This window comes from Solea solea, chromosome 4, assembly GCF_958295425.1.
Source record: "Solea solea chromosome 4, fSolSol10.1, whole genome shotgun sequence".
Classification (NCBI taxonomy): domain Eukaryota; kingdom Metazoa; phylum Chordata; class Actinopteri; order Pleuronectiformes; family Soleidae; genus Solea; species Solea solea.
This window is the reverse complement of record NC_081137.1, coordinates 1573247-1599222: the sequence shown is the minus strand read 5'-3', so window position 1 is coordinate 1599222 and position 25976 is coordinate 1573247. Positions and strand designations below refer to the sequence as shown.

Sequence of the window (25976 nt, the reverse complement as noted above, 5' to 3'; positions counted from 1 at the left end):
TCGTCTTTGCAGGGCTCAACGTTCAATAAATAGATCTGACGGTCACAGGATGCAAAGAGGGTTGATTTGTGTTTGTTCCTGTGTGGAAGTCACGGGTTAAGGTTGCAGGGCAGTTCAGCGAAGCACGACGAGTTGTTTCAGCGTGAAGTCTACAAATGAACAGGCACAGTAAAGCTTTGGTCCCTCCTGAGCTGGAGAACAGGTAAATTCAAGTTACGTTAGGTGAGCAAACACGTTCATGATCGGTTGGTTAGTTGGCGTTTGTCATATGTATGTATCATGGCGGCGTCGCGGTCACGACGTCACGACGTCACACGTAGCACTCTTGATTGGTTGCTTTGGCCACGGCTGAGGAGAGGCGGAGTTACCCGGCGACCCGTCCCAGCCTGTCATAACGGCTTCTCCAGAGCTTTGCTGCGGAGCGAGGGGTGACCGGAGTTGGGGTTGGAGGCGGAGATCTTGCGGCACACGGTGTTGGTGTTGCTGCACCTGCATCCGGGGCGCGTGGCCCGGTCGTGGGCGCGCTGGCACAGGGCAAGGCACAGCCTGGCAGGGGGGTAGCAGCAGAGGCAGGGCAAGCAGAGCGCCAGCAGCCCCATCGTGCCCCAGCGGGCGCAGGCGTGGGCCGGAGCGCAGGAGCACGGCCGGTCGGCGCAGTTGTCCTCGTCGTCCTGGGCGGAGCAGTGGTAGAACAGGCCTTTGACGCAGCACAGGCACGTGCCGTACTCCACCGCGCTCTCGGCCGAGCAGAGGCAGCGCTCGCCGCAGGCCCAGCAGGACGGCAGGCGGCGCGGGGCGCAGCACTCTTGGCACTTGCAGCGACCGCACCGCTCGCAGATGAACAGGTGAGGGCCGAGCTCCGCCTCCTCACCTGTCAGGCCTTTGCCGAAGGAGGCGTCGGGCTTCAGTTCTCCTTTGGGTTGAGACCGCACCACCGATCCGAGCCCAGAGTGGGACGGTGTCAGACCCGCCAGTAGCCGCTGGTCTGACGTGGTACTGGTCCGGGACATGGAAGAGCTTATGGTGCTGGAGCGGCTCAGGTGGGCCAGGTGAGCGTGCTGCTGCTGACTTTGGCTTCGGGGGAGAGCAGAGTGGAAGGAAGGCGCGGGGTGATGGGTGAATACTCCATGAGGGTAGCGGTCTTCGTGAGCGTAAAAAAATCCGGACTGCGTCGCCGGTTCCAGAGCCACGGGCCGGTCCACATAGTCATTGTTGGCCCGGATGGCACGTATCTGGTCGAGTGACAGCACCGGGACCTGCTGGAGGTCCAGGCTGTCCAGCTCCATCCTGAAGGAGTGAGCAGGTTCCATCCTGGCGAGCCAGGCCGGGTGGCACCAGGGCTGCGGGCCGGGGCTGGGGCGCGGCGCTCCCGACGCTCACGGCACATCGGATAAACCTGCAAACACACAGAGGAAGGAGGTGATGGTTCATTTTACTTTAAAATTTGAAGAATGACGAGGATTGAGTGACCTTTGTGACCTTTGACCCACATTGACTGACACATTTTGTGTTTCCATGTTTTATTTTGTCAAGTTTTGCCTTTTACTAAAAACAGTTCCTGTGAGATTTGAAGAAAAAAACCTTGTCAAAAAAGTAACTGAGTAACTTTGAAACAAGCTACTTTTTTACTTGTACTTGTACATTACTATGAAAATACAGTAGTGGTACTTTTACTTGAGTAGAATATTTCAGTAACTCTTTCCACCTCTGCTGAAAACACGACTTTGCTACTGTTTCTCTTAATAGCATTAAGAATAGCATCGTTTACTTCCTGCTGTTCAGTTCTTATCCTAACGAACCAAAAGGAAGAAGAAAACATTAACAATGCTAAGAAACAATGCTAATTACTTACTTAAATAACTAAAAAATAACAATAATAGTAATAATCCGACACATACAGTAAATTTTTGTTAATTATTGAAAGTTAATGACTAAAGAAACTAATAAAATGAAGTGAGAGAGAAAAAATAAGGCTGAGAAAGTTTATTTTGAATAACTTTGTCATTTTAAACTAAACCATAAAATGTCCGTCAAAATCGCCTCCGATTTGGCGTTCAATCCGAGATGGCGACCTTCCCGTAGGGTTCACAGGAACGCCGCCATCGACTTTTGTGACCGCCCCAACCTAATGAAGGTGTGTACCAAGTTTCATCCGCGTACGTTAAACCTGACATCAGATGACCTCATAGAAGTTTTTAGCCATTTCCAATTGTTGACGCAGATTTCAGACGTACATTTTCACCAGGTCTGATGCGGTAACACAAATCTATTATTATAAAAAGAAGAAGAACTCCTTGAGTGTTGTTAATGCTCATGAGAAATTGTTCCTTTTACATTGTGCAGATATTTCAGCTGCACTGAAATTGAAAACTGGCCGGACTTTGTGCTGCGCCGCGTCCGCACCACCGTCCGCCGCCTCATCGTCAGGACTGTGAGCTTTCTCCGCCGCTCAGGCTATCATTAGCCCGCCAGAGCGGGACACATGCGACCGTGAGGTCCACACTGTAATTTAGCATCTGCTGAACACAGCTGCAGCTGCCACAGAGGGGAACCCACCTGCAGACTGAGAGCCCACCAGCACGGCCCTGCCTCTGCTGATTAGAGTCTCAGGAAAACTCTCATCGTCCTTCAAACGCAGCTGATGAATATAAAGTGCGGCCACACAGAGTTTTTGGTCTGTGGTTCCGATCGCGAAGGCGGCGGTCATTAATATCTGCCTGGAAAAGTTTGGAAATCATCCGTCTGCATTGGAAACATCGGACGTTCCCGTTTCCAGAACTTAAAAGCTTCGGTGAACTGATCCTGATGTGAGAGACGACGGTGTTTTTTTGGCCTCCACCGCTCGTTCACCGCCGCCTTCTGACCAGATCAGGTTTCTTAGATGTTTGTAAGTGATGAAGATGAAGAGTCAGATCAGTCCTCAACGTTTCTGCCATTATATTATTCACTCATTTTTATGGGAAGGTTTTGAGACAAACTTGTTTCTAAGATGCTAAAATCATACATAGGTGATGATTTTATCAAATTCTTGGCTGTAGCTTCCCTAAATGTCCGTATGTGGAATTAAAAGATGTATAAATATGTCAAATTCTGCATTTTTGCTCTCAGAAGTCACTAAAGCTTTATTTTTTCCCCTTCAAATTTTCATATTTGATGACCTCTCATGTATTTCTTATTTAGTTGTTACATTCATTTAATTTAAAGTACTATATATACATAAAATGTGTATCTGTCATACAGGAAAACCTCATTTACTGCAAATGCTAATATTTGTCATAAAAAGTCCTGATCACTGGTCGATTTATGGGGTTTTTCTGATGAATAGGAGAGTTTACATTTAATGGCAACACAGTTTTTTTTTTTACCAATTACCAATAATCAGCGGGATTATGGAATTAGTAAACAAATAAAATATCAATTTAATCATTCAAAAATGTTGTATTTTATTTATTTATTTATTTTTGAATGATCAAACTGATATTTTATTTGCTTCTTAAAAAGTGCTGTTTGAAAATATTGACACAAATCTAATCCCATATGGGATTATGTAAACTGGACACACACGGTGAGATCTGTCCAGGGTGTGACTCCGCCCTGTGTCAGCTGAGATGTGGAGGATTAAACGGTAGAACACGAATGAATGAATAAGGAATGAATGAATGAACCAACAAAAATATGGCGTCTTGTAACTCGAGCTGAAACAATAACTCGATGAATGGATTATTAATCCGTTTGAAGCTTTATTTCATGATTAAAACAAGATTGCTGATTGGTTCAGACGGTGGCCGACACGATATTCACAAACGCTGCGGATTCAAAAACACAAACGAAAACAAACACACACGCAGGAGCGAAAACACACACAAACCCCAAAACACCAGCAAGTCCCAAAACAGAAGCGTACTCAAAAACGGAGGTGCTCGGGTCTGTGGGAGCGCTTGTTTTCGTGCAGCTCTACGACCAGCCGTCACGATGCTCGGGGGACGACTTAATTGTCACTTTATTAAAAGACCTTAATTAAGAGGTTATCCTCCTATAACCCTGCAGTTTTGGGACTTTGTCGGATTTGTCGATTATGAAAATAACCGTTAGCTGCAGCTGCACTTTTAACACAAATAAAATCAGTTTTTTGTTTGTTTGTTTGTTTGTTTGTTTGTTTGTTTGTTTGTTTGTTGAGTTTGACTCACACCATTCATATTAACCGTGAAGAACAAACATGTAGAGGACTTGCCGACTCTTTCTTTGAATGAGTCATGTGGATGGCGATCTTTACTTTTCCTCCTTTATCTAATCTCATGATCTGAGCTGCTTTTAAATGCATTTGCATTTGGCCTCATTACTCACTGAGAGGACCGGCCCCATGTGAGAGGCCGGCCAGAGATCTCTCCCCCTTGGCCACTTGGCAAAGACTGCAGTTTCTTTGTGTGTGTGTGTGTGTGTGTGTGTGCGTGTGTGTGTGTGTGTGTGTGTGTGTGTGTAGTGTTCATACATGTTGGATCAGGAGGTTTTTGTTTCTCTGTTCATCACAAACTCAGAAAAAGAACATTATCCGACTTTTTAGACTTTTTAACGTGAGGAAATGCTGATTTCAACTCTTCACACAACTGCGAACGATTATTTTAATCACCGTTTAATGCGTAGATTCATTTTCAAATTGTCTGAAAATGATTCAGATGGAATGATTTCTTCGTTGTTACCACGCGTATTTGTCATTATGAGATATAGAGTGAGAATTATTCTGAGATTAAAGATTTTTTTATTGAATTGTTTATACACTATTTTAACATGCAGTAAATTGTAAATAACTGCCAGATATTGAAAGTTATTCTGTAAAAATTGGCAAAACCACTTAGAGGACATTTTTTTTTGGTTAAAATAAGCAAAGAAGTCCAGACGGACATTTTGAGGCTCAGGTGTTAAAGGGTAGAAGATGCTGAAAACTCTCAAAAGGATTAATCGATGATGAAAATAGCGGACGATGAGTTGAACAGTCTTACGTTAGATTACCACCGAAAACAAGAAAGTCTCAGATTGTGTTTCTGTTGATGAGCAGCTAATCATTTAAATCCAGGCGAGTGAGTGCACGGCCTCAGGAAAATGCAGCAAAGATGCAATAAGAGAGCAGGAAACAGAAGAAGAGCTGGGGGAGGAGGATGATGAAACCCAAGACTGGCAACCAATCATGGGCAGGAAAGGAGGGAGCGCTGATTAGCAAGCAAAAAATAAATAAATAAATAAATAAATAAAAGGAAAAATATGTCCTCTGTCCTGTAGAGACAAACCATGTGAGCCTAAAAGTTGCGTCCGTGTCCTTCTCTGCGAGCTTCACGAGGCAGCAGATAAGGAAGCTCCAGGTTGGGTCGGATGAGGATGCATTTTCAAATTAGTCGGAGGAGAGAGGAGAAGTCCCGGTGACTAATGTGATCAGGGAGAGCAGCGGCCGCGGCTCGCTCCTACTCTGCCCGACTATCAGCCCATCTAATTGTTAAAAAGACGAGGCCTGCCGTCCATTTCCATGACCTCATTTTTATTTACTGGTGGTGGAGACGACGACGACTACACCCCCCACATCCTCCAACTAATGTGCCACAGATACTGCAAGTCATGTCACAAAGTTTAACTTTGAGTTTGTCCAAAACAAACACTTTAGAAACTAACTTTAAACTAGAAGTCCACCAGGATGAATTTTTCTATAAAGTCTTTACAATATCAGAGCAGTGAGTATGTTTGGCCCGCCCCTCAATGTCATCAAATTCCCAATTTATACAGAAAATGTAGGGTTCCTTCTCTCTAATCTGCATTTTTATTTCTGCACTCATCTGAACTTTTATTTTTTATATAAAAACAATGTATAGACTACAGATTAGGTTCAAAATTAAATAATTCTGAAATTTAAAGTCAGAATTCTAAGGGAAAATCTTGGATTTCTGAGATTAAAGTGAGAATTTTGAAGAAACGGTTGGAATTTCGAGATTAAAGTGAGAATTCAGAGGGGAGAAAAGTTGGAATTCCAGGATTAAATTGACAATTCTTAGGGAAAAGATTGGAATTTTGAGATTTAAAGTAAGAATTATGTGGGGGGGGAGTTGGAATTCTGGGATTAGACTGAGAAATCTGAGGGGAAAATTTGGAATTCTGAGATTTAAAGTTAGAATTTTGAAGGGAAAAAGTCAGAATTCTGGGAGTATAGTTAGAATTCTGTGGGGGGAATTGGAATTCTGAGATTAAAGTCACACTTAAATTTCAGATTTATGAGGGGAAAAAAAGGCAGAATTCTGACGCCAATCACTGAATTCTGACTTTGAGGGAAAATCAATGTATTCTGAAAGTCAGAATTTTTACTGTCGTTTCCTTATATAAAATCCCTCTTCTCGACGATTAGTGGAATCCTCTGCAAAACATCTGTCGTGACATGAGTTAACAGAATGTGAAGTTTAATATTTGTGTCACGTGTTTTCCTCATCACTCGTGATCCCACACGTGCTCTGATGCTCGTTCAGAGGAAACAATCACGGCCGCCAGCGTGACGGCACTTTAATTCACAAGATAAACCATGTGGCGTCTCCGCTGCTGCTGCAGGAACAACAGAAAGCCACGAGGAGACGGACATGAATGGATCACTGGAACGTCAGCTCGTTGAGTCTTCATATAAACACGGTTCATATGTTCAAGAGAAACCAAGTGAAAGCAAAACAGTCGCAGAGAGAGAGCTGGTGTTTCAGGAGACCATCAGAGGAAACCTGAGGATGGAGCTGAGCTGCTGTGGGAGTATCAGTAATGACTGAGCCTCAGCCTCTGGAACACACACACACACACACACTCACACACACACACACACACACACACACACACACACACACACACACACACACTCTTCCATGAAAACACACCCTGTGACACTGCCAGGTTTTTTAGCTCATGTGTTCACTGAATTTGTCTTAAATGCTTAAATTACCGCGTTCGCTGCAGTAAGCGTTTGTTTTTTTAATCTCGGCTCAGCTGCCAACATGGCCGACGACTCTTCTTCTGTTTCCTCTTTCATTTAAGTTGTGGGCGGAGATTTAAAACGCGAGTATGAACCAAACCACGTTCATTCCCAGGAAACTGGGTCACAGGGTTTGTTTTGGTCTCGACAAATATGTTGCTCTGCCACTGTTTGTTCTTCGTGAGCTGAAACAGTCGTGCAACTTTTTTATTTGTTCGCCGCTTTCCTGTCAGGCAAAACTATCAGACGTCACCTGACTGAGGGGAGCGCTTGTGTTTGTATACAGTAGTAGAACAGGAGCGGGTGGAGACAACGAGTGGCTTCTTGGAAACTCTCTGTGAATGTCCTTTTTGTAGTCGTCGCACTTTACTAACTCAGTGTTGTCTTCTGTCGTGATATTAAAAATGTAAAGAAAACTATTATTTATATTATAGATCATTTATATAGAGAGCTGAAGTTGGAATTCTTAGATTAAAGTGAGAATTCTGAGATTTAAAGTTAGAATTCTGAGGAAAAGTTTGGAATTCTGAGATTAAAGTGAGAATTCTGAGATTTAAAGTTAGAATTCTGAGGAAAAGTTTGGAATGCTGAGATTAAAGTGAGAATTCTGAGATTTAAAGTTAGAATTCTGAGGAAACGTTTGGAATTCTGAGATTAAAGTGAGAATTTTGAGATTTAAAGTTAGGATTCTGATGAAAAGTTTGGAATTCTGAGATTAAATTGAAAATTCTGAGATTTAAAGTTAGAATTCTGAGGAAAAGTTTGGAATTCTGAGATTAAAGTCAGAATTCTGAGATTTAAAATTAGAATTCTGAGGAAAAGTTTGGATTTCTGAGATTAAAGTGAGAGTTCTGAGGAAAAAGTTTGGAATTCTGTCATTAATTGATGTTTTTAATTTTTTTTTGAGTTTCTATGAACAGAAATACCACAAAAAAAACGTTGGAGACTAAAAATCAATATTCCCAAACTCTGCTGACTCCATCATCACAAGTTTTCTTATCCTGATTTTTTTCCAGCTTCTTAAATGTGAATATGGTTCTGGTTTCTTTGCTCCAAACAACAACTAAATCATTAAAACTGAATCATTTTGTGTTTGTCGACAAAAAACCAAACATTAGAGAACGTCATCACGGTTCTGTAAACAATTGAGCTCCTTTAAGTACATTTTAAATACTCCCGATATTGCATAAAAAAAGTAGAAGACGTAAAAATAAATGATCTCTTCTCTGTGATTTCCGCCGAGTCTGAACTCGACCTGACGATGGTCGATGGTGTTTGATGCTCGGAGGCGATGACATCATGGACTCTGGTTATTTTAAAACTCCACTGCAGTGACCCTTCGCCTCGGAGCGAGGAGGGGTTGCCCTCACTTCTCCTCCTCCTCTCCTGTGTCCTCCCTTCATGTCACCTTCACCACCTCACTTCACTCGCTCATATTATCATCTTTCTCAATGTTTCTCTGGTGTTTTTTATGCCACTTTCTTTCTCCATTTGTTCTTTACGTCTGAACTGAAATGAAACCAGGTTGTGGCGGCAGAGTGCAGCGCAGCGAAGGAACGAAAACCACAATTTGAAACCAACGCAGTGAGCAAATTGCAAAGGATTTAATTGAATTGTTCTATTTCCAGATGTTCTGTGTTTTGCCTTTTAAAAAAGAAATCCAATCGTAAAGCAAATGTTTAATTCTAATTTAAAAAGTGCATATTCAAAATGTGCATCTTTAAATTCACAAACGTTTATAAATTGATTTTTAAGGTCCAGTCAACAACTTTTACTTTTTACTCCACTACATTTCCTCTAACTCTCTTTGTGACTCGTTACTACCAAATAAAATCAGGAGAAGAAGAGTTGGTATTATGGTCTGTATTTAGATTTTCTAGTCTTGATGAGCTCATGATTTCACCCATTCACACGCTGCAACCTGGGGTTAAGTGTCTTTGCTCAAGGACACATCTAGACTAGCAGAGCCAGGGATTGAACCCACAACCTTTCGCCTGAAAGACAACTTGCCCGACCACTGAGCCCTCATTTTTTTTCATCAGAAAATAACTTTTGATACTTAAGTACAATAAATGTCATAAACTTTAACCATTTTACTTAAGTATATTATATTATATATATATATATATATATATATATATAGATATATATATATATATATATTATAAAAAATAAGTGACTTCTTGTTTTTTCTGGTAACATACTTGTACTTTTACTCAAGTATCACCTTTAAGGTACTTTATACAAGGACTGCTGAGAGTTAATAATCCTAGTTTTTGTCTAGACGAGAGTCATTAGCAGATTATTATTTATTTGTGGGCAAATTCATTCAAGATAAACATTTGTGTTCTCAGAAAAGTGATAATGAAAGTACCTTAAAGGTGAAACTTGAGTAAAAGTACAAACATTTCACCAGAAAATGACTTTGGAAGAAGTTGAAGTCACTTTTTTGTATAATATTACACTTAAGTAAAAGTCTTAAAGACATTTACTGAACCATATTGGCTCTGCCTGTATGTGTCGTATGAAAGACGTGAATGGGTGAAAACTGTAGAGTGAAGCAGCTCATCAAGACTAGAAAAGCTCTATATAAATACAGACCATAATACCAACTTTTCTTCTTCTGATCTTATTTGGTAGTGACAAGTAACAAAGAGAGTTTTAGAGGAAATGCAGTGGAGTAAAAGTTGCGAGAAACATAAATAACAAAGTAAAGTACAGGTACGTGACTTTTGTGCTTAAGTACAGGAACAAAGTATTTGTACTTTGTTACATAACTCGGTCGTTATTACCAAAGTTTTATTTTTTTAACGGACGTCAGATAAATTTAGCCGAGTGTTCTGAGGGAAAAATGTTTCCATGTTTGACTTTGTGATGATTTAACAGCAGATTCATGAGGTCAAAGAGGCTTTTTTGTGTTTGTTTGTTTTTTCCTGTCGTGGTGCCAGCTGTTCTATGTGTGTGTGTGTGTGTGTGTGTGTGTGTGTGTGTGTGTGTGCGTGTGCGGTCCGTCAGGCACTAAGACCCAGGGGCTTCCTCCTGATGCCCTCTGGGAGCACAGTGGGATTGAATGACAATAAACTGGATGAGATACCGGATGTGCCGAATCTGACCCCAACGGAAAGACTGAAATAGACACTGCAGACCAGCAAGTCCAGGCATGGGGGGGGGGGGGGTGAGGGTGAGGGTGAGGGGGTGAGCAGTGAATGAGTGAGGGACGGTGACAATGATTGTGGATCTGCTGCAGCCACATGAAGGGAGAGGAGGAAAACGTGAAGAGAACAAACGTAGATTTGATTCCTTGTCGTGTCCTGTGTTATTTTCAGAATCAATTCATTGGTTACTTGTTTGAAAAATGTTGCCCAAATCTGGAAAAAAACAATTAATCAATCATCAAAATTGTAATAAATCATAATTAATAATCATGTTGACAGTGAAAACACGTTGTTTTAGTTCAAATCCAGATTCTTCTTTCAAAAGTTTGATGTGTAAATCCGTGTGAAAAGCAAATTCAAATCAACTCGATGACGACTTCCGTTTCACATTAGATTAAGAACAACGTACGAAAAAAAACCCAACCCATTTTCTTTTTTCCTGAATAAAATTATATTTCTTTTGAATTCTGTAGTTACCAAATGTCACCAGCAGAGGGCGCACATGAACTAAAGCACTAACCACATTAGTAGCGGTGGGAATCGACGCGATATTATCACGACATTTCAAAATACTGAGTGTTTGCAAAATCATAGATTGCGATAAACTCAGAATGAGCACTTGGTGCCATCTAGTGGACGGAAACATCAATTGATATTTTTTATAGATAGATAGATAGATAGATAGATAGATAGATAGATAGATAGATAGATAAAGCCATATTTCAGCTTTTATTCATATTTTTAAGACATTAAAGATGTCATTGTGACCTCCATGCTGTAAATCTGTGTGTTTCTGAAAACAGACGCGACGTAATCTTTCATTTCTCGCCACTTTGAAGTCGGTTTAAATCATTTTACAAACCGTTTTATTGTGTCTCTGTCTTTCCACAACTTTGTGGTCGTGTCGTGCATTAGTCGGTGCATTAGCCGCTGCCCTCATCTCCGCTCTTCCCCTCCCTCCCTCCCTCCCTCCGCCCGTCCATCCATTCAGTCATCCGTTCATCTTTCCGCCATATTCGTCCACTCCACATGTACTTTCCCCTCCCTCCCTCCCTCCCTCTCATCCATTCACTCTCTGTCTTCCCCTCCCGTCAGTCCGTCCCATCATTTGCTCGTCCGCCCGCCCCTCCAGTCCCACCCCGCTGGAGATGGATATTGACATTCTGCATCCGACCTTGAGGACAATCAATCCCAACCTAACATGTCCTCGTCACACACACACACACACACACACACACATCATTCATCTTTCTCCTCTCTGTGATTCATAAAGGTCGTCGTCTGACTCCGTCCAGAAGTTGGTAAAAAAAAAATGAATTCTGCGCAATCTGCACATTTCTGTGCAGCAAATGAACTGTCAACTGTCACTGACTCGGTTTGTCCACCAGGGGCACTGGTGGTTACAGTTAGCATGTCTTCACAAGGATGTCCATCGCTACGTCCAACCACCGGCTCCAGTAAATAGATATGGAAAATGATCTAAGTGGGGTACATGCCCAGATATTTAGAGACAAAAACCAGTGTGCAAAAGTCCAGATGTTCAAGGGAAAAACTTGTAACTAGCGCACACGCCCAGATATTTAAAGACAAAACTCGGAACTAGCGCACACGCCCAAATATTTAAAGACAAAATTTGAAAGTAGGGTACATGCCCAGATATTTAAAGACAAAAACTAGTGTGCAAAAGTCCAGATATTCAAGGAAAAAACTCGTAATTAGCGCACACGTCCAAATATTTAATAACAAAACTCGTAAGCAGAGCCCATGTCCAGTAATAAAATAAAGCTAATCTGACAGCTTTAGCAAACTTAAAAACACTAAAAAGAAAGAAACTCGTAACTCAAGCACAAAATTTGAGCGAGTACGTGTTGAACACGAGTGCGGCAAATAGCTACTAGCTCCTGATATTGAGATAAAGTTAGTCACAAAACCACACATTATTCTTGTCAGTTTCAAACAATCAATCGCAGAATGATTTTCTTAAACCGTATCGTGCTGCAGACGAGAAAGAAAAGATCTGGCAAATGTGGGAATAAAGTTAGAGTGATATTTGTTTGACACATTCGCGATGATGATGATGATGACGATGATTCAAACATTCACCAACACAGGAACAAAAAAACAAAAAAGACAAGTTTCATTTCCATCTGGATCAACATTTCTGGTTCATATTAAACCAGATTTAAAAAGTCTGGATTTAAAAATCCACTTCAGCTCAACTTTGACCTGATGAGAAAACCGTTTAGTATAAAGTTCGCAAACAAGGTTGACTAATCATCAAGTCATCATTAGGTAGTGATTACTCGTAACTCGTAACTAGCGCACACGCCCAGATATTTAAAGACTAACAAGGTTAACTAATCATTAGGTAATGATTAAGTAGTCACTCGTTAATGTTAATGATTAGTTTCTGTTAAATCATGATAATTCATGCTTACTTAACCTCTTTCTGTGCATCTTACCCAACGTCAAGACTAAGACGAGAATGTAACCGAGACTACTACGGATTAAGACCAGGACCAAGACCAAGACCCAGGCAGGATGTAGCTATAACGTGGGCCCGGCATGGTCTCTTGGACTTAATCCTCGACCGTGAAAGAGTCTCGGTCTTCAGTTAAATTCTGGTCTTGGTCTTGTTGTTCCTGTTGTCTGTTTTTTTTTAACTTTGCAGTGATTCATGGTTCGTTATCTTTTCTATCTGTGAGGAAATATCTGTGTTGTTGCTTCCCTGCTCGTCTTACTGTACGAACTACACCAGCAAGTCTTCACGGAGAAGATCTCGCTCAGCAGAATCAAATCCCAACAACGAACATGTTTCCCCGTAAAAAGTCAGCAGTTGTTAAGAGTTAAGAGTTTGAAAAATGAAATCACTTCAAGGTCACACACAAATCATCAATAGTCATCAATGTGTTTGAAACGCTTACCTCTGACTGGTGGGAGATCCATTGTGCAGCCGCTCGTTTGCTTTTTCCTGGATTATGAGTGTGTTTTGTGTGTTAAAAGAAGTTTTTTTTTTCTTTTAAATCTACTTAAATAATCCTAACGCGTCCTTTAATTGACTTTTTGGAGGAAAAAAACCCACCTTTTTTTTCGGCTTTAATGCACTTTTTGCGAGTTTTGCACTCGCACTCGAAACAAATGCCCAAACATAAATGCGACGCAGAGCGACGGATATTTCGTGAGATTATCGTAGAAATGTGGTGTCAGGGTGTGTGTGTGTGTGTGTGTGTGTGTAAAGCTGGGTGGATGCTCTGTCTCTCGTTGAGACGCACCCTCCTCCTCCTCCTCCTCCTCCTCCTCCTCTTCCTCCTCTTCCCGGAGCGCTCTGATCCCAGTGCGTCCTCCTGAGGTCACCTCCCGACGATGAAGAAGAAGAAGAAGAAGAATAAAAAACTAAACTGTCGTGACTCTCAGGTTGCAACAGATGCTTCTGCTTTTTTAAGAAAAAGAAAAAAAATCCTCCGACAAAAACACTTCTGTCCTCTGTTTTTAGTTTAAAGAGGAAGGAAACTGTCCTCGGTTGCAGGACAGACCGAGAGGTGAGATTATGTCCACACAGGAGGACGAGAAGTGTGTGCGCGCGTGTGTGTGTGTGTGTGTGTGTGTGTGTGTGAGGTTAAGGTTCCAGAACTTTTCTTTTTTTTTTTTCTTTCTTTCCTCTCAAAGAAAATGCTTCTCCTCTCGTCCTGTTGTAGTTTCCTCTTCTCTCCCCGAGAGATGAATGACTGCGAGCTGGATGCACTTTCTCTCCCTCACACACACACACACACACACACACACACACACACCCTCCTCCTCCCTTCCTCCCTCTCTCACTCCCCTCTGTCTCTCATCCCTCCCTCTCCCATCACTGGACTCATGAACATGACGAGGTCTTTCACATCATCCATTATCACTGAATTCACCGCCAGCTCTTTTTTGGGGTTTTACATTCATTAAAACACATTTTTACAGATTTTTTTTAAATGTCTAAATTTTTCTCCGTGAAACAAAGAAATCGTTAAAACTGGTTCATTTGTTTGTGGACAAAAGAAAATTAGATTTTCTGACACTTTATGAACCAAACAACTCATCCATTAGTCAGTGGAGTGATCTTAGCTGCAGCTCTAACTCACACGTGACTTAGATTTATTAAAAGTTCACGTTAATTGTCGGGGGGGAAATATCGCGATTATTTTGCGTGGCGATATTTTTATCGGATTTTTGCTCAGATGAGCACAAACGGATCGATTGACATCTCCGTCAACTAGATGGAGTATTTCATAATACATGATAATATCGAGCAAATATCATGATAATATAATTTATAAAAGCACGGTTATTTTGCTTTTCCATCAGTGATAGTTCCTGGAACATGGTTGTTTTTTTAGTTCCTGCTCTGACGAGGTTCAGCTGAGCTGATGCTAAAATGTGACGTCGACAGACTCATGACTCTTCAGTGACGACATTCTCTCAAGAGTCATGAGCGCGACGTCTGACACAAGAACAAGAAGCAAAGCCAACAATGTCCAACTCTGTAGATCCGTTAAAAAGACTTAAAAATCCCTGAAAACATTAAGTGTTAATCTCCAAGATTTAGCAGAGGAGAATTTCCAAGATTAAGTCATGAAACCTCCAATTGAAGTCAGATTGCTAAGACTTAATTCAGACTTCTGACATTTAAAATCTGAAATTTTGAGATTAAAGTTAGAATTCCAAGATTTTAAATCAGGCTTCTGAGATTCAAAGTATGAATTTTGAGATTAAAGTCAGTGGTATTTCCGTTCAGCGACTGAAGTACTGAACGATTCTGTGAACAAATCTTTTTTAATGAACTGATTCTAATGATTCAGTTAAATACAGGTCACTAGTTTGTGTCGGCAGTTTCATGCAGCCGCGCTGCGATGACTCCGCCCACGTTGAGGAGGAGCTATGAAGCATGATTCACATTGGGTTATTATACAATATGTGCTTATTGTACCTTTAAGGATGACAAACATGTGTACAAATGAACTCATTGGACACTGCTGCGTGTTCTCATGTTTCCTGCTTATTGTCAAATTCAGGAGCTGACATTTGTCGCTCACTTAGAAGAAGAAGAAGAAAAGAGTTGAAGGTGGAGAAGAAGAAGTTCTGATTCATTCCAGATAATTGAATTCTCTCTCTCTCTCTCTCTCTCTAAGCAGTTTGTTTCAGCTCAGGTTTTTTCTTTTTTTTTTTCTTTTCTTCTTCTCCTCGACAGGAAACACCAGCTCCATTAGGGACCATCCGCTCACCTTAATGTGCTGCTGCACATTTGTATCCAACTAAACTAGTGCTGCAGCCTCAAGTTGCTGAGTAAGGACACGAACCAAGAGACACACACACACACACACACACGGAGACAAAGGAAGGCGGGTTCATATTACAGTAATGCAGCAATATGTTAGTGATGTCACTTGTCCTTCTGGAGCAAATGAATACATGAATACATGAATACATGAATGAATGAATGAAAGAAAGAAAAACCTCCCTCCCCATTTTTTTCCTCTCCTTCTGAATGAATGGATGAAAGTGTGAGGTCAACAAACGATGAGCAAACCACGACTAATTTTGAGTGAGACAGGGACACGCGATGGCGTAGTGGTTAGCACTCTTGCCTTTGCAGCAAGTGACCGGTCGGAAAAAAGGTTTTCCTCCAGGTTCTGGACCAAAGAAATAATAATAATCACTAGGTCTGCAGTTCCCAGTCCCCTGACCTGTGAGAAATGTCATGTTGTTCTGTTTACGTTAAAGCTTTTTGACGTCGAGAAAATCCTTTGGACAACTTTTAATCATTGACTTGTCTAGAACATAATGGACCGAGGTTGCCGCTTCTGAGTGGGCGGAGCTAATGGAAGTGCATTAGTAATTTGCTTGGAATCATCAGAGCAACGAGTGTACCAAGTTTGGTTAAAATCGGAACAACTATGCACGACACAATAAAAAATGTAGCATTTAACGCAGTTTTGGCCACTTTTATTGTCATATAATATACAAAGTTCCCAAAGACTTTGTGCTCGGGCCTAATTAAACCCGTCTTTAAATGCATAGCATTTACATTTTTGCTGTAAATTACAAAAAACATAAAAAACATTGTAGCTTCACTGATGCGTTTCCTTTTTCTGTGTTCCTTCAGAATAAAAGTCTGGCTGTGTTTCACGAGTTAAATGACTGTGTGAAAGTGAAACCGGATCTCTTCTTCGCTCGATATTTTTTTAAAGTTTGTTTAAAAAGTGAAAACGTTTTCCTGTTCCGTTCTATTTGTGTTTATTCTATAAACTTTAATCTCATTGCTTTGGAAAATGAAAATGAAAATCCACGTCATGTCTGGTGTGAACGCAGCCACGAGAAACCCAGATCCACAACGGCGACCGCGTCCGCCCGCGATGAACTGTTTTTATCTGCAGTTTCGATGTTAAATCGTGATTTTGCGACATCGCAAATGTTGAATTCCTGAAATACTGCATGTGTGTGTGTGTGTGTGTCGGAGAGAGAGGGAGATGGAGAGAGAGAGAGATGGGGAGATGTTCTGGGTCAGGCAGAGATCAATGTCAAATGGCCTGGTTAACAACATCCAGCTGACAAAGTCATTCATTTGTGCCGGCGCTCTGAACACACTCTTCCTCTGTGTGTGTGTGTGTGTGTGTTCTCATATTTATGTCTTTGCAAGGTCCAACAAAAACATACAAACCTCTCTTTGTGGGGACATTTTATCTGAGCTCTTTAAAGGGTTAATATCTGGTTTTAAGGGTTAGTTGAACACGCCTTCTGAACAGACAGGAGACGTCCCACCCATGAAGCACAAGGGTGTCAACTTACACAACACATTACAGTGTGTCTCTCACATGAGACACACACACACACACACACACTTGTTCTTTTATCTCAGTGAGGAAACCTTAACCCAATTGTAACCCTAAAACCAGGTCTTAAGTTAAAATGGTCTGTATGTGTTTTGGACCTCTCGCACACACACACACACACACACACACAGAGTCTGGTTTCCATGCTTCAGAAGACACTACATTGACTTTCCTGGAGGATTACTTTAACCTTAAACTATAACTAATACTAACCTTAACTTCATCCTAACCATACAACATGTATTCACCTTAAATTATAACTATTAGGTCCCCACAACATGAGAAATACCTGCAACACACACACACACAAACTTCCATTCCTAGGCCCCTTAAACTTAACCATCACAACTAAGGGCCTAACTTTAACCCTTAACCTAACGCTAACCCTAAAACCAGGTCTTAACTCTGAAAAAGTCCTTTAAAGTTGTGCAAAATGTCCTCATAAAGATATAAATACAAGTAGAAACACACACACACACAGGTTTGCACAGCTAGTCCTCTGAGGACTCCGCATTGGCTTCCATTCATTTGGACCGCCTTAACAAAAGCCTTATCCATCCCCCCTTAACTTAAACACAATGCAAATAATCTCAGCCCTAAAATGAACAAATCCCTCAGAAAGACCAGGGACCAGGTTCATTTCGGACCAGGTTTTGGTCTCCATGAGGACTACTGGTCCCGACAGGGTCAGTGTTTATGAAAGAAAGGGTCCTAAAGAGGTACCAGATACGAGTGTATACACACACACACTCTTGACTGGATGCTTTTATCTGAAGTGCTTGGTTGGACAGACTCAGACAGGAAGTGAAGGGGAAATTTCTCCTCACTTGATTTGCCCTGAGGTTAGTTTTTAAAACTGCTCCGATGACAAGTTTAATGAAATGACGCGACACGACTTCATCCAAAGTGTCATCCATGTTATAACAATCCTACAAAAACTACACAGTGTCCTCAGAATATGTCCACGTCTTTATTTCACCATTTAACCCTTTATAGGGCAAGTGACTATTTTTGGTAATTTCCGCACCCTTTGCAAATGGCCACTGTTCTATACCTGAGTGAGGTCAAGAACCATGTGGTCCTCACTCAGCCAATCAGAAGAGATCACCCTATGTCACAGATCACATGACTGTGGCATTCGACCAATCAGCAGAGACCTGGAGTGCATCTAACTTTCTCTCTCCACTGACGTCAGAAAAAGACGCTAAAGATGCTCAGCTCACCTTACATTTCTGTACAAAACTTCTAAACTAATCATGGTAAGTTGATGAAACTCACACATTTTATAGTTGAATAGTTGTGCTTAGTGATGACATATGTGTTGTTTGTGGAGGACTTGTAAAAATTAGTGAAATTACAGCATGAAAAATGCGGGCACCATATTTGATCATACACCCGGTTCACCTAAAAACGGGAGTTCATTAGGTGTGTCCATTTTTGGACATATGCCCGATGCACCTAACAGTGCATGCTTATAGCATTTTCTTGATTAAACAAGCAATACAACTAAGGAATTTATGTTTTAATGTTGCCAAAGGTTTTTATAATACTATGCAGTGATTCAGGGATAATTTTAACCGATTTCTAGAAATATTGAAGCTATAAATAGTGAAAATGTGTGATTTTTGTCAGCTTGTGACCTTTTAACGACTGTTATATTGTGTGAAATCTTTAGGCAATGTCTGCCCGGATGTTTTATGCCAAGAGGAGGAAGAGTGTTGTCGTGCCTGTCCACCCTGCCATCAGTGATGATGATGAGGAGGATGATGATGATGTGGCAGACCCTGATTATGTCCCACCCAGCCACAACCAGGACATTTCATGTACAAGTGACACTGACCCCTCTGCCAAGAGGAAACGGATCCAACCTGTGGTCGAGGTGCTCCATGAAAATTACAGTGAGGACAGTGAGTACAGTGAGGATGACGACGATAATGATGGTGATGATAATGTGCAGCCAGCAGTACAAGCCCAGAGGCCAAGGAGATCTGGAAAGTTAGCACCCAGGCCAACCACCTGGCATAAAGTTGACCTGAACAACACAGCCCTTCCTGAATACCAGCACTCTGCCCCAGACTACATTGACATGCCTTTTCAGTACTTTATTAGGTACTTTGATGCCCAAATGATCAGTCATATAACATACCAGACAAACTTATATGCTGCTCAGAAGGACATCAACACCACTTTCTCCACCAATGAGAATGAAATAATGACCTTTCTGGCCATCCTCATCTATATGGGTGTTGTTGAGCTCCCCTCTGTTGAAGGTTACTGGGCCATGGAAACCAGGGTCCCTCAAGTTGCCAACCTGATGTCATCGAAGAGGTTCAGGCTGCTGAAAAGGGTTATCCATTTCAATGACAACACTCAGATCCCAGGCACCAGCGACCGTTTCTTCAAAGTCCGGCCACTGTTCAGCTTTCTCAATAATGCCTTCAGGCGTGAGCCACAGACCCCCAAACAGTCTGTAGATGAGGTGATGGTTGCCTACAAAGGGAAGACAGCTGGCAACCTGAGGCAGTATATCAAAAACAAGCCAGACAAGTGGGGTTTTAAGTTGTTTGCAAGGGCCTCCCTCACTACCACAGCCATCTTTGCTGACAACTTTTTTACCAGCATGGAGCTAGTGCGGTACCTCAGAGATCAGAATTGCAGATACACAGGGACAGCAAGGGACAATAGAATCAGAAATCCTCCACTCAAGTCCATCAAGGAGATGGAGAAGAAGGCTGTACCCCGTGGTACTTATGACTATGTTACCAGTGATGATGGGATACTGGCCGTCAGATGGAAGGACAACAGAACAGTCACTCTGCTGTCAACAGACACGGGGGTTGAGCCGATGTCCTCAGTCATCGGGTACTGCAGTGAGACCAAGACGAAGGAGCCTGTGAGCTGTCCAGCTGTCATCAGGAGTTATAATGCCAACATGGGGGGCATTGATAAGAGTGACATGCTGGTACACCTCTACCGCATCCCCATGAAGTCCAAGAGGTGGTACTTGCGTCTGTTTGCATATGTCATTGATGTCAGTATCACAAATGCCTGGGTTGTTTACCGACGGGACAGTAAGGCCCTTGGAGTGAATGGCCAGTCTCTGAAGGATTTCAGAATCCAGGTGTTCAGGGGCGCCAGCGGCCAGACGTCTGCCAAATCCAGCACCAGAAGAAGCTCGTCCTCAACTGTTGAAAGCCTGACCACCAGTGTTGATTTCCCTGAGCCTGTCCGGGGACACCGCAGCCACACACCAAATGAGGCTGTGCGCTTTGACCTGTCCCTCTTTCATGCCCCTGTACATGCCAAACGCCAGACCTGCAAGTACTGCAGCAGGAAAGGCAACATTGTGAGGTCAAATGTGGTCTGCAGGGTCTGCAAGGTCCACCTTTGCATGAACAGTGAGCGCAACTGCTTCATTGGGTACCATGAATAAGCTGTCCTAATGGTGTCCAACGTTGTACTGTGTATGTTATACAGTATGCTATACAGTATACAGTTGTACTGTGTGTTATACTGTTATACAGTACATAAAGTTGTATTACGTATTTTATACGTGTGTTATAATATTTGCATATAATGTTGTGCAATTTATTTAGAAAGGACTCTGTATCAGCACTTATGTTCTAAAAGTGATGTTCTAATGTGAAACATACATGTGTTTTTGTTGTATATTTTACATATACACTTATAAAAAAAAATTTACCACTGAAGGGCAAGGAACCAAATACGATAACTTCGTTTACTTTGGTTTTCTGCAAGAAAATGGAAATTTTTGAAAATGTTGAAAACAGAAATAAACTCTGGTTATGGCCCCCAACAACCCTCTAAAGTTGATTTTTTGAATTTCATAGTATTTCGATGAGTGCCCTATAAAGGGTTAACAACCTTTTCTGAGAGGAAAAGTGAAGGATAAAAACTGCTCACTCATGCACACCAAACCCCATGGAGAAAATCAGTGATTTTAGCTCTCAGGGACTCAGGAGCTGCTGGTCTACTGCTGGTCTACTGCTGCCTCGTGTGGTCAGTTTGTGTCACTGAGGTGAATCTGTGCAAAGTATTTCAAAAGCCGAAGTGACAAAATAAGACATTTGAATTTACTGATGGAGGCAGCAGTGGATCAACAGCTCCTGTGTGCTGTGATGTTAAAATCATTGATTTTCTCTATGGGATTTGGTGTGAGAGAGTGAGTGGGTTAGAAACTGTGGGTTTTCCTGTTGGAAAAGTCTGTCAAACACTGAGATGAAGACATGAAAGTGTAGATATTAATGAATTTATCTTTTGTTCAGTGACTTAAGTCGTTTTATTATTGTATATGGCATGACTACTATAACATTGAAGTATTGATATCAAAGATATTACTAAATCATAGTAATATTTGTCATGAAAACTCAGGTTACAGTTAAATACAGTATTTCCACAGGGAAATACTACTAACAGATATCATGCCATATAGTATAACTGTGATTTAGTTGCATTATCCTTTAAAAATACAGTATTTATCTGTAACTAAACTTAAATTAATTGTTTTTTATGACAAATTACTGCAAATCAATAGTATTTCATTGTAGAAATTTTTGCCAAATATTACTGTGATTTACTCATATATGCCTGTAGAAATGCAGTATTAAGTAGTACCTCCCTTAAAAAATGCAGTATTTAACCAACTTTTATTGTTTTTAAGACAAATATTACTGCAATTGACTCATATTTCCCTGTAGAAATGCAGCATTTATTTACTTTAAAAATGCAGTATTTAACTATAATGTTCATTGTTTTTATGCCAAATATGACTGTGATTTAGTAGTTTTTCCCTGTAGAAATCCAGTATTTAATAGTACTTTCCTTAATACAGTATTTAACTGTCCCTTTCCTTGTTATATACCAAATATTACTGCAGTTTAGCAGTATAAATGCAGTATTTAAATGTAATTTTCCAGGCACAGTATATCATAAAAAATAACATATGTATATATAAATATACACATATATTTTTTTTCTTTTTTTTTTTTTTTCTTTTAAAGGCTAAATTGTTGTCACCAGTTAAACTGTGGTCGTTATTCCACACGTGTCACAGCAGGACGTGCTCACTCAAATATCCCTCCCTGATCTCTCACACACACACACACACACACACACACACACACACACACAGAGAGAGAGAGAGTCTAATTGTTGCTGATATTTAGGTGTAGAGCCACTGATCCATTAACTGACCAGGCCCGGCTTGATTGGCTCCGGACGAAGCCCTGAAATAGAAGGATTGGACGTCGGCCAAGCGGCCATTTCCTGTGTGTCTGACAGGAGCTGCAGCCACTGGGGCTCAAATGCATTTCCTGACTGTGTATAAAACTTTTATTAATGACCAGGAGTGCATCAGTGGATATGCCCACTCGCCCACACACTCACTCATTCACTCACTCACTCACTCACTCACTCGTCAAGAGAGCAAGGGAGAGAGAGAGAGAGAGAGAAAAGGATGATGGAAGTAAAAATGAGTTGCAAAGAGACGTGATGTGAGAAGCAGAGGATGAGTGTGTGTGTGTGTGTGTGTGTGTGTGTGTGTGACTGATGGATGGATGAGGAGATGAGAAGATAGAATTAAGTGAGACAAACCAGAGACGAGACATTAAAAGAGAGGGAGGAGATTTTCTATAAGCTGAAAAATCTACGCGGTGTCCTTTTACAGTGTAACTCCATTAAACACCTTTAAAGTTCAACACTCCTTCCTCCTCCTCCTCCTCCTCCTCCTCATGCTACTCCTTTTAAGACCATATATCTCTGATACACTGTAAAAAATAAAATAAAAAAAATGAAATGCCAAAAACAAATGATTGTGTGATGATGGAAACTAAAGAGCTGGAGTCACATGACGAGCTTTCACTTTAACATCTGTGTCATAATCTGCGTTAAAATCCTGGATTATTACAGAATTTATTATTATAGTTTTTTTTACAGTTAAATAACATTTATACTACTGCAAAAATAATTCTAAATCACAGTAATATATATGGCAAAACTGCTGTAAACTTGCAGTTAAATACAGTATTTTTTACAGGAAAAATACTACTTTACATACTGTATGGTTAAACGAATATAATGTTCCACGAAAACACAGTATTTATACAGTTAAATAGAGTATTTCTGCCAGAAAATACAATATATGGCATAACTACGGAAAACTTACAGTTAAATACAGTATTTCTGCTGGAAAATACTCCAAATATGCTGTAAATCCCTCTCACATATGGCATAAAAACTTTAAAGTTTCAGTTAAATAAAGTGTAAGTTAAAGATTTAAAGCTGCAGTGCGTACATTTTGTTGATTGTTGTTGTTGCCTCTGTTTGTTCTCTTTGACTCTGTCAGGCACAACTATCAGAACTGACAGAGGGAGCGTGTGTGTGTGTATACAGCAGCAGAGTCTTTTTAAAGAACATTTGAATTGCGACTCAATCACTTCTTAAATCTTAAATAAATAATGTCTTTTCGGGACCATAAACGCTCCAATGAGGTCCTGCCTCATTAGGACCAGGTTTTATGTCTCCAGGAGGACTTACTGCTCCTGAAAAGGTCAGTGTTTATGACAGAAAAAGGGTCCTAAAGAGGGAACAAATACAAGAACTCACACACACTTCCTGACCCCACAGCCAGGCGGGGGGCCTCAGTGGGTCAGTGACCCCAGGCCTGGGGCCTGGTTAGTGGGGAGGCGGGGTCGATGTGTGGGGGGCGGGACAGGGGGTTTCTTTGTATTTGATGTGAAATCAGACTTATTTGACTTTTTTCAGATTATTATACACTTCCAGCTCGACTCGACTCTCCTTCCATCAGTGATCGTACCTGGTGGGTTTTTTAGTTCCTGCTCCGACGATACTAAAATGTGATGTCGACAGACTGCCAGCCACTGATTGGTCAGGGAGTGTCGCCACTGAAGAGTCACGAGCGCGACGACCGACACGAGAATCAAAGGCAACAACGTCCAACTGTAGATCAGTGGAAAATACGTTAAGTGTTAATCTCCAGGAAATGTCTAAAATGACAGTATTTAACAGAATTTCCAAGATTAAATTCTGAATCCTCACATTTAAGTCAGATTTCCGAGACTTAATTCAGACGTCTGACATTCAAAGTTGGAATTTTTGTGATTTAAGTCAGAATTCCGATATTTTAAACACAGGCTTTTGTGATTCAAAGTCGGAATTTTGAGATTAAAGACAGAATTCTGAGATTAAAGTCATCACTGGAAGAGTACGAGCGTGCAGGCGTGCTATGATGACTCCGCCCACCTTGAGGAGGTACTATGAACGATGTAACGCCCAAACTGAGCTGAGTTGGGCTAGAACTGCATCACAGAGAAGCACCAACAAATGCTGGTTTTCACCTGCAATCAAGTGGTTTATGACACTTTGATGTTATGAACTATGTCGGATTCTCTCTCCCTCTCTCTCTCTCTGTCTCTCTCTCTCTCTCTCTCCCTCCCTCCCTCTCTGTAAACCCAATCTCCTCTGAGGCCCGGGGGTTTTAGAGTGTAAAGGCAGTGCAGAGGCAGGAAGACAGAGACTGCATTATCCACATCAAAGAGCCAGAGTTATCAGCCATAATCAATGTCCTCCCCATTACACACTCCAGTCAGCCTCTCTCTCTCTCTCTCTCTCTCTCTCTCTCTAATCAGATCAATATAGATTATTGGCATCAATGGCGGTCTGATATTATATTAATATTGGCAAAATAAAACAGGGGGAGGTGGGATTCATCAACAGAACGTGATTCCAATATTCTGTTTTTAGGATTTTAAGAAGATCTTTAAGATTGCCCGGATTGTAGAGAGGGAGGAGCCAAACCCTGTTTTCTGCACTATGTCAGCTGGGATTGGCACCAGCGACCCCCACGACCCTCATGTGGAGGTTAAAGCTGTAGAAGACGAGTGAGTGGAATCAGCTTTTCCACTGTACAGTTCCCGCACGACTCGGCTCGGTTTGGTATGGTTTTCCGTGACTTCATAGCTCCTCCTCAATGTGGGCGGAGTCATCATGAAAGTGCCGTGACCACAAACTCAGTGACTTGTAAAGCAGTAGTTTTGGGTGTAAATGAGTCATTAGAATCAGTGGATTTAACAGGATTTGTTCACAGAATGGTTCAGTACTTCCTTTGAGCCACATGTACGATCATCATTGTGACTGTGTGTGAACGTTAACTCTTCAAGTGAGAATATGCCACAATAACCTCGACTAAATCTGTGGCACTGGACCTTTAATGTAGAGGTTGTGGTGGTAAAAAAAATGTGTGAATGAATATGAGGTTTTTGATTGTTTGTCAGTTTTTGTTGTGTTTTCAGTCCTCACTCCTCATATTTAATTCACGACGCCGACATAAACGGGCTGCATAAGTGATTCAGAGGAAAATGTGTCAGCGAGGAATCGTCGTGAACTGATGTGACGCTGCTCAAACAAACTTAAATAAAAAACGAATCACAAAGTAGAACAAAAGATTCCACAAAGAATAAAATACAGTATGTGACGGAAAATAAATCAAAAAGTTTGGTGTTCTGCGACACTTGGTGTTCTGTGATGTCTTTGATGAAGCTCTGGAATGGCCTGTGATGATTTGGTGACGCTCTGCGTTGGTTTGTGCTGCCCTGTGACGGTTTCTAATGCTCTGCAATGATGAACGGTGCCGTGATGGTTTGTGGTTTGAGAGCAGCCAAGTGCCAAGCCAAGCCCTACAGAGCTGCGATGACCTCATTCTCCATCTCTCTGCTCCATCAGCTCCACTCAATGACCCCAAGCTGGGAGAGAGGAGCCGAGGGGGGCTGGCTCCCTCTGCTGGAGACCCAGAGTAATGTGCCTCACATGATCGATGGCACCAAGAACAGAATGCTTTTTATTAGATTCACACGAGTGTTGACTCCTGCAGCCAGTGGTTAAAGAAAACAAAAGGGGGTCAAGGTTTATTGTTTATTGGTTTAGGTTCAGTTGTTT

At 41.4% G+C, this 25976-nt stretch overlaps 2 protein-coding genes across 2 annotated transcripts; one reads left to right on the top strand and one right to left on the bottom strand.

The window, feature by feature from the left end:
• Window positions 1-296: 296 nt before the first annotated feature.
• Window positions 297-13882, bottom strand: LOC131458528 (protein sprouty homolog 3). Its single transcript, XM_058627688.1, has 2 exons — window positions 13065-13882; window positions 297-1396 (listed from the first exon to the last, which is right to left on the bottom strand). Exon 2 carries the CDS (start codon window positions 1308-1310, stop codon window positions 390-392), a length of 921 nt encoding a protein of 306 aa, XP_058483671.1. The 5' UTR covers window positions 1311-1396; window positions 13065-13882; the 3' UTR covers window positions 297-389.
• Window positions 13883-17997: 4115 nt separating this feature from the next.
• On the top strand, window positions 17998-20436 carry LOC131458636 (piggyBac transposable element-derived protein 2-like). Its single transcript, XM_058627831.1, has 2 exons — window positions 17998-18262; window positions 18679-20436. The coding sequence occupies exons 1-2, from the start codon at window positions 18260-18262 to the stop codon at window positions 20434-20436; spliced, it is 1761 nt and encodes a 586-aa protein (XP_058483814.1). The 5' UTR covers window positions 17998-18259.
• The last annotated feature ends 5540 nt before the right edge of the window (window positions 20437-25976 follow it).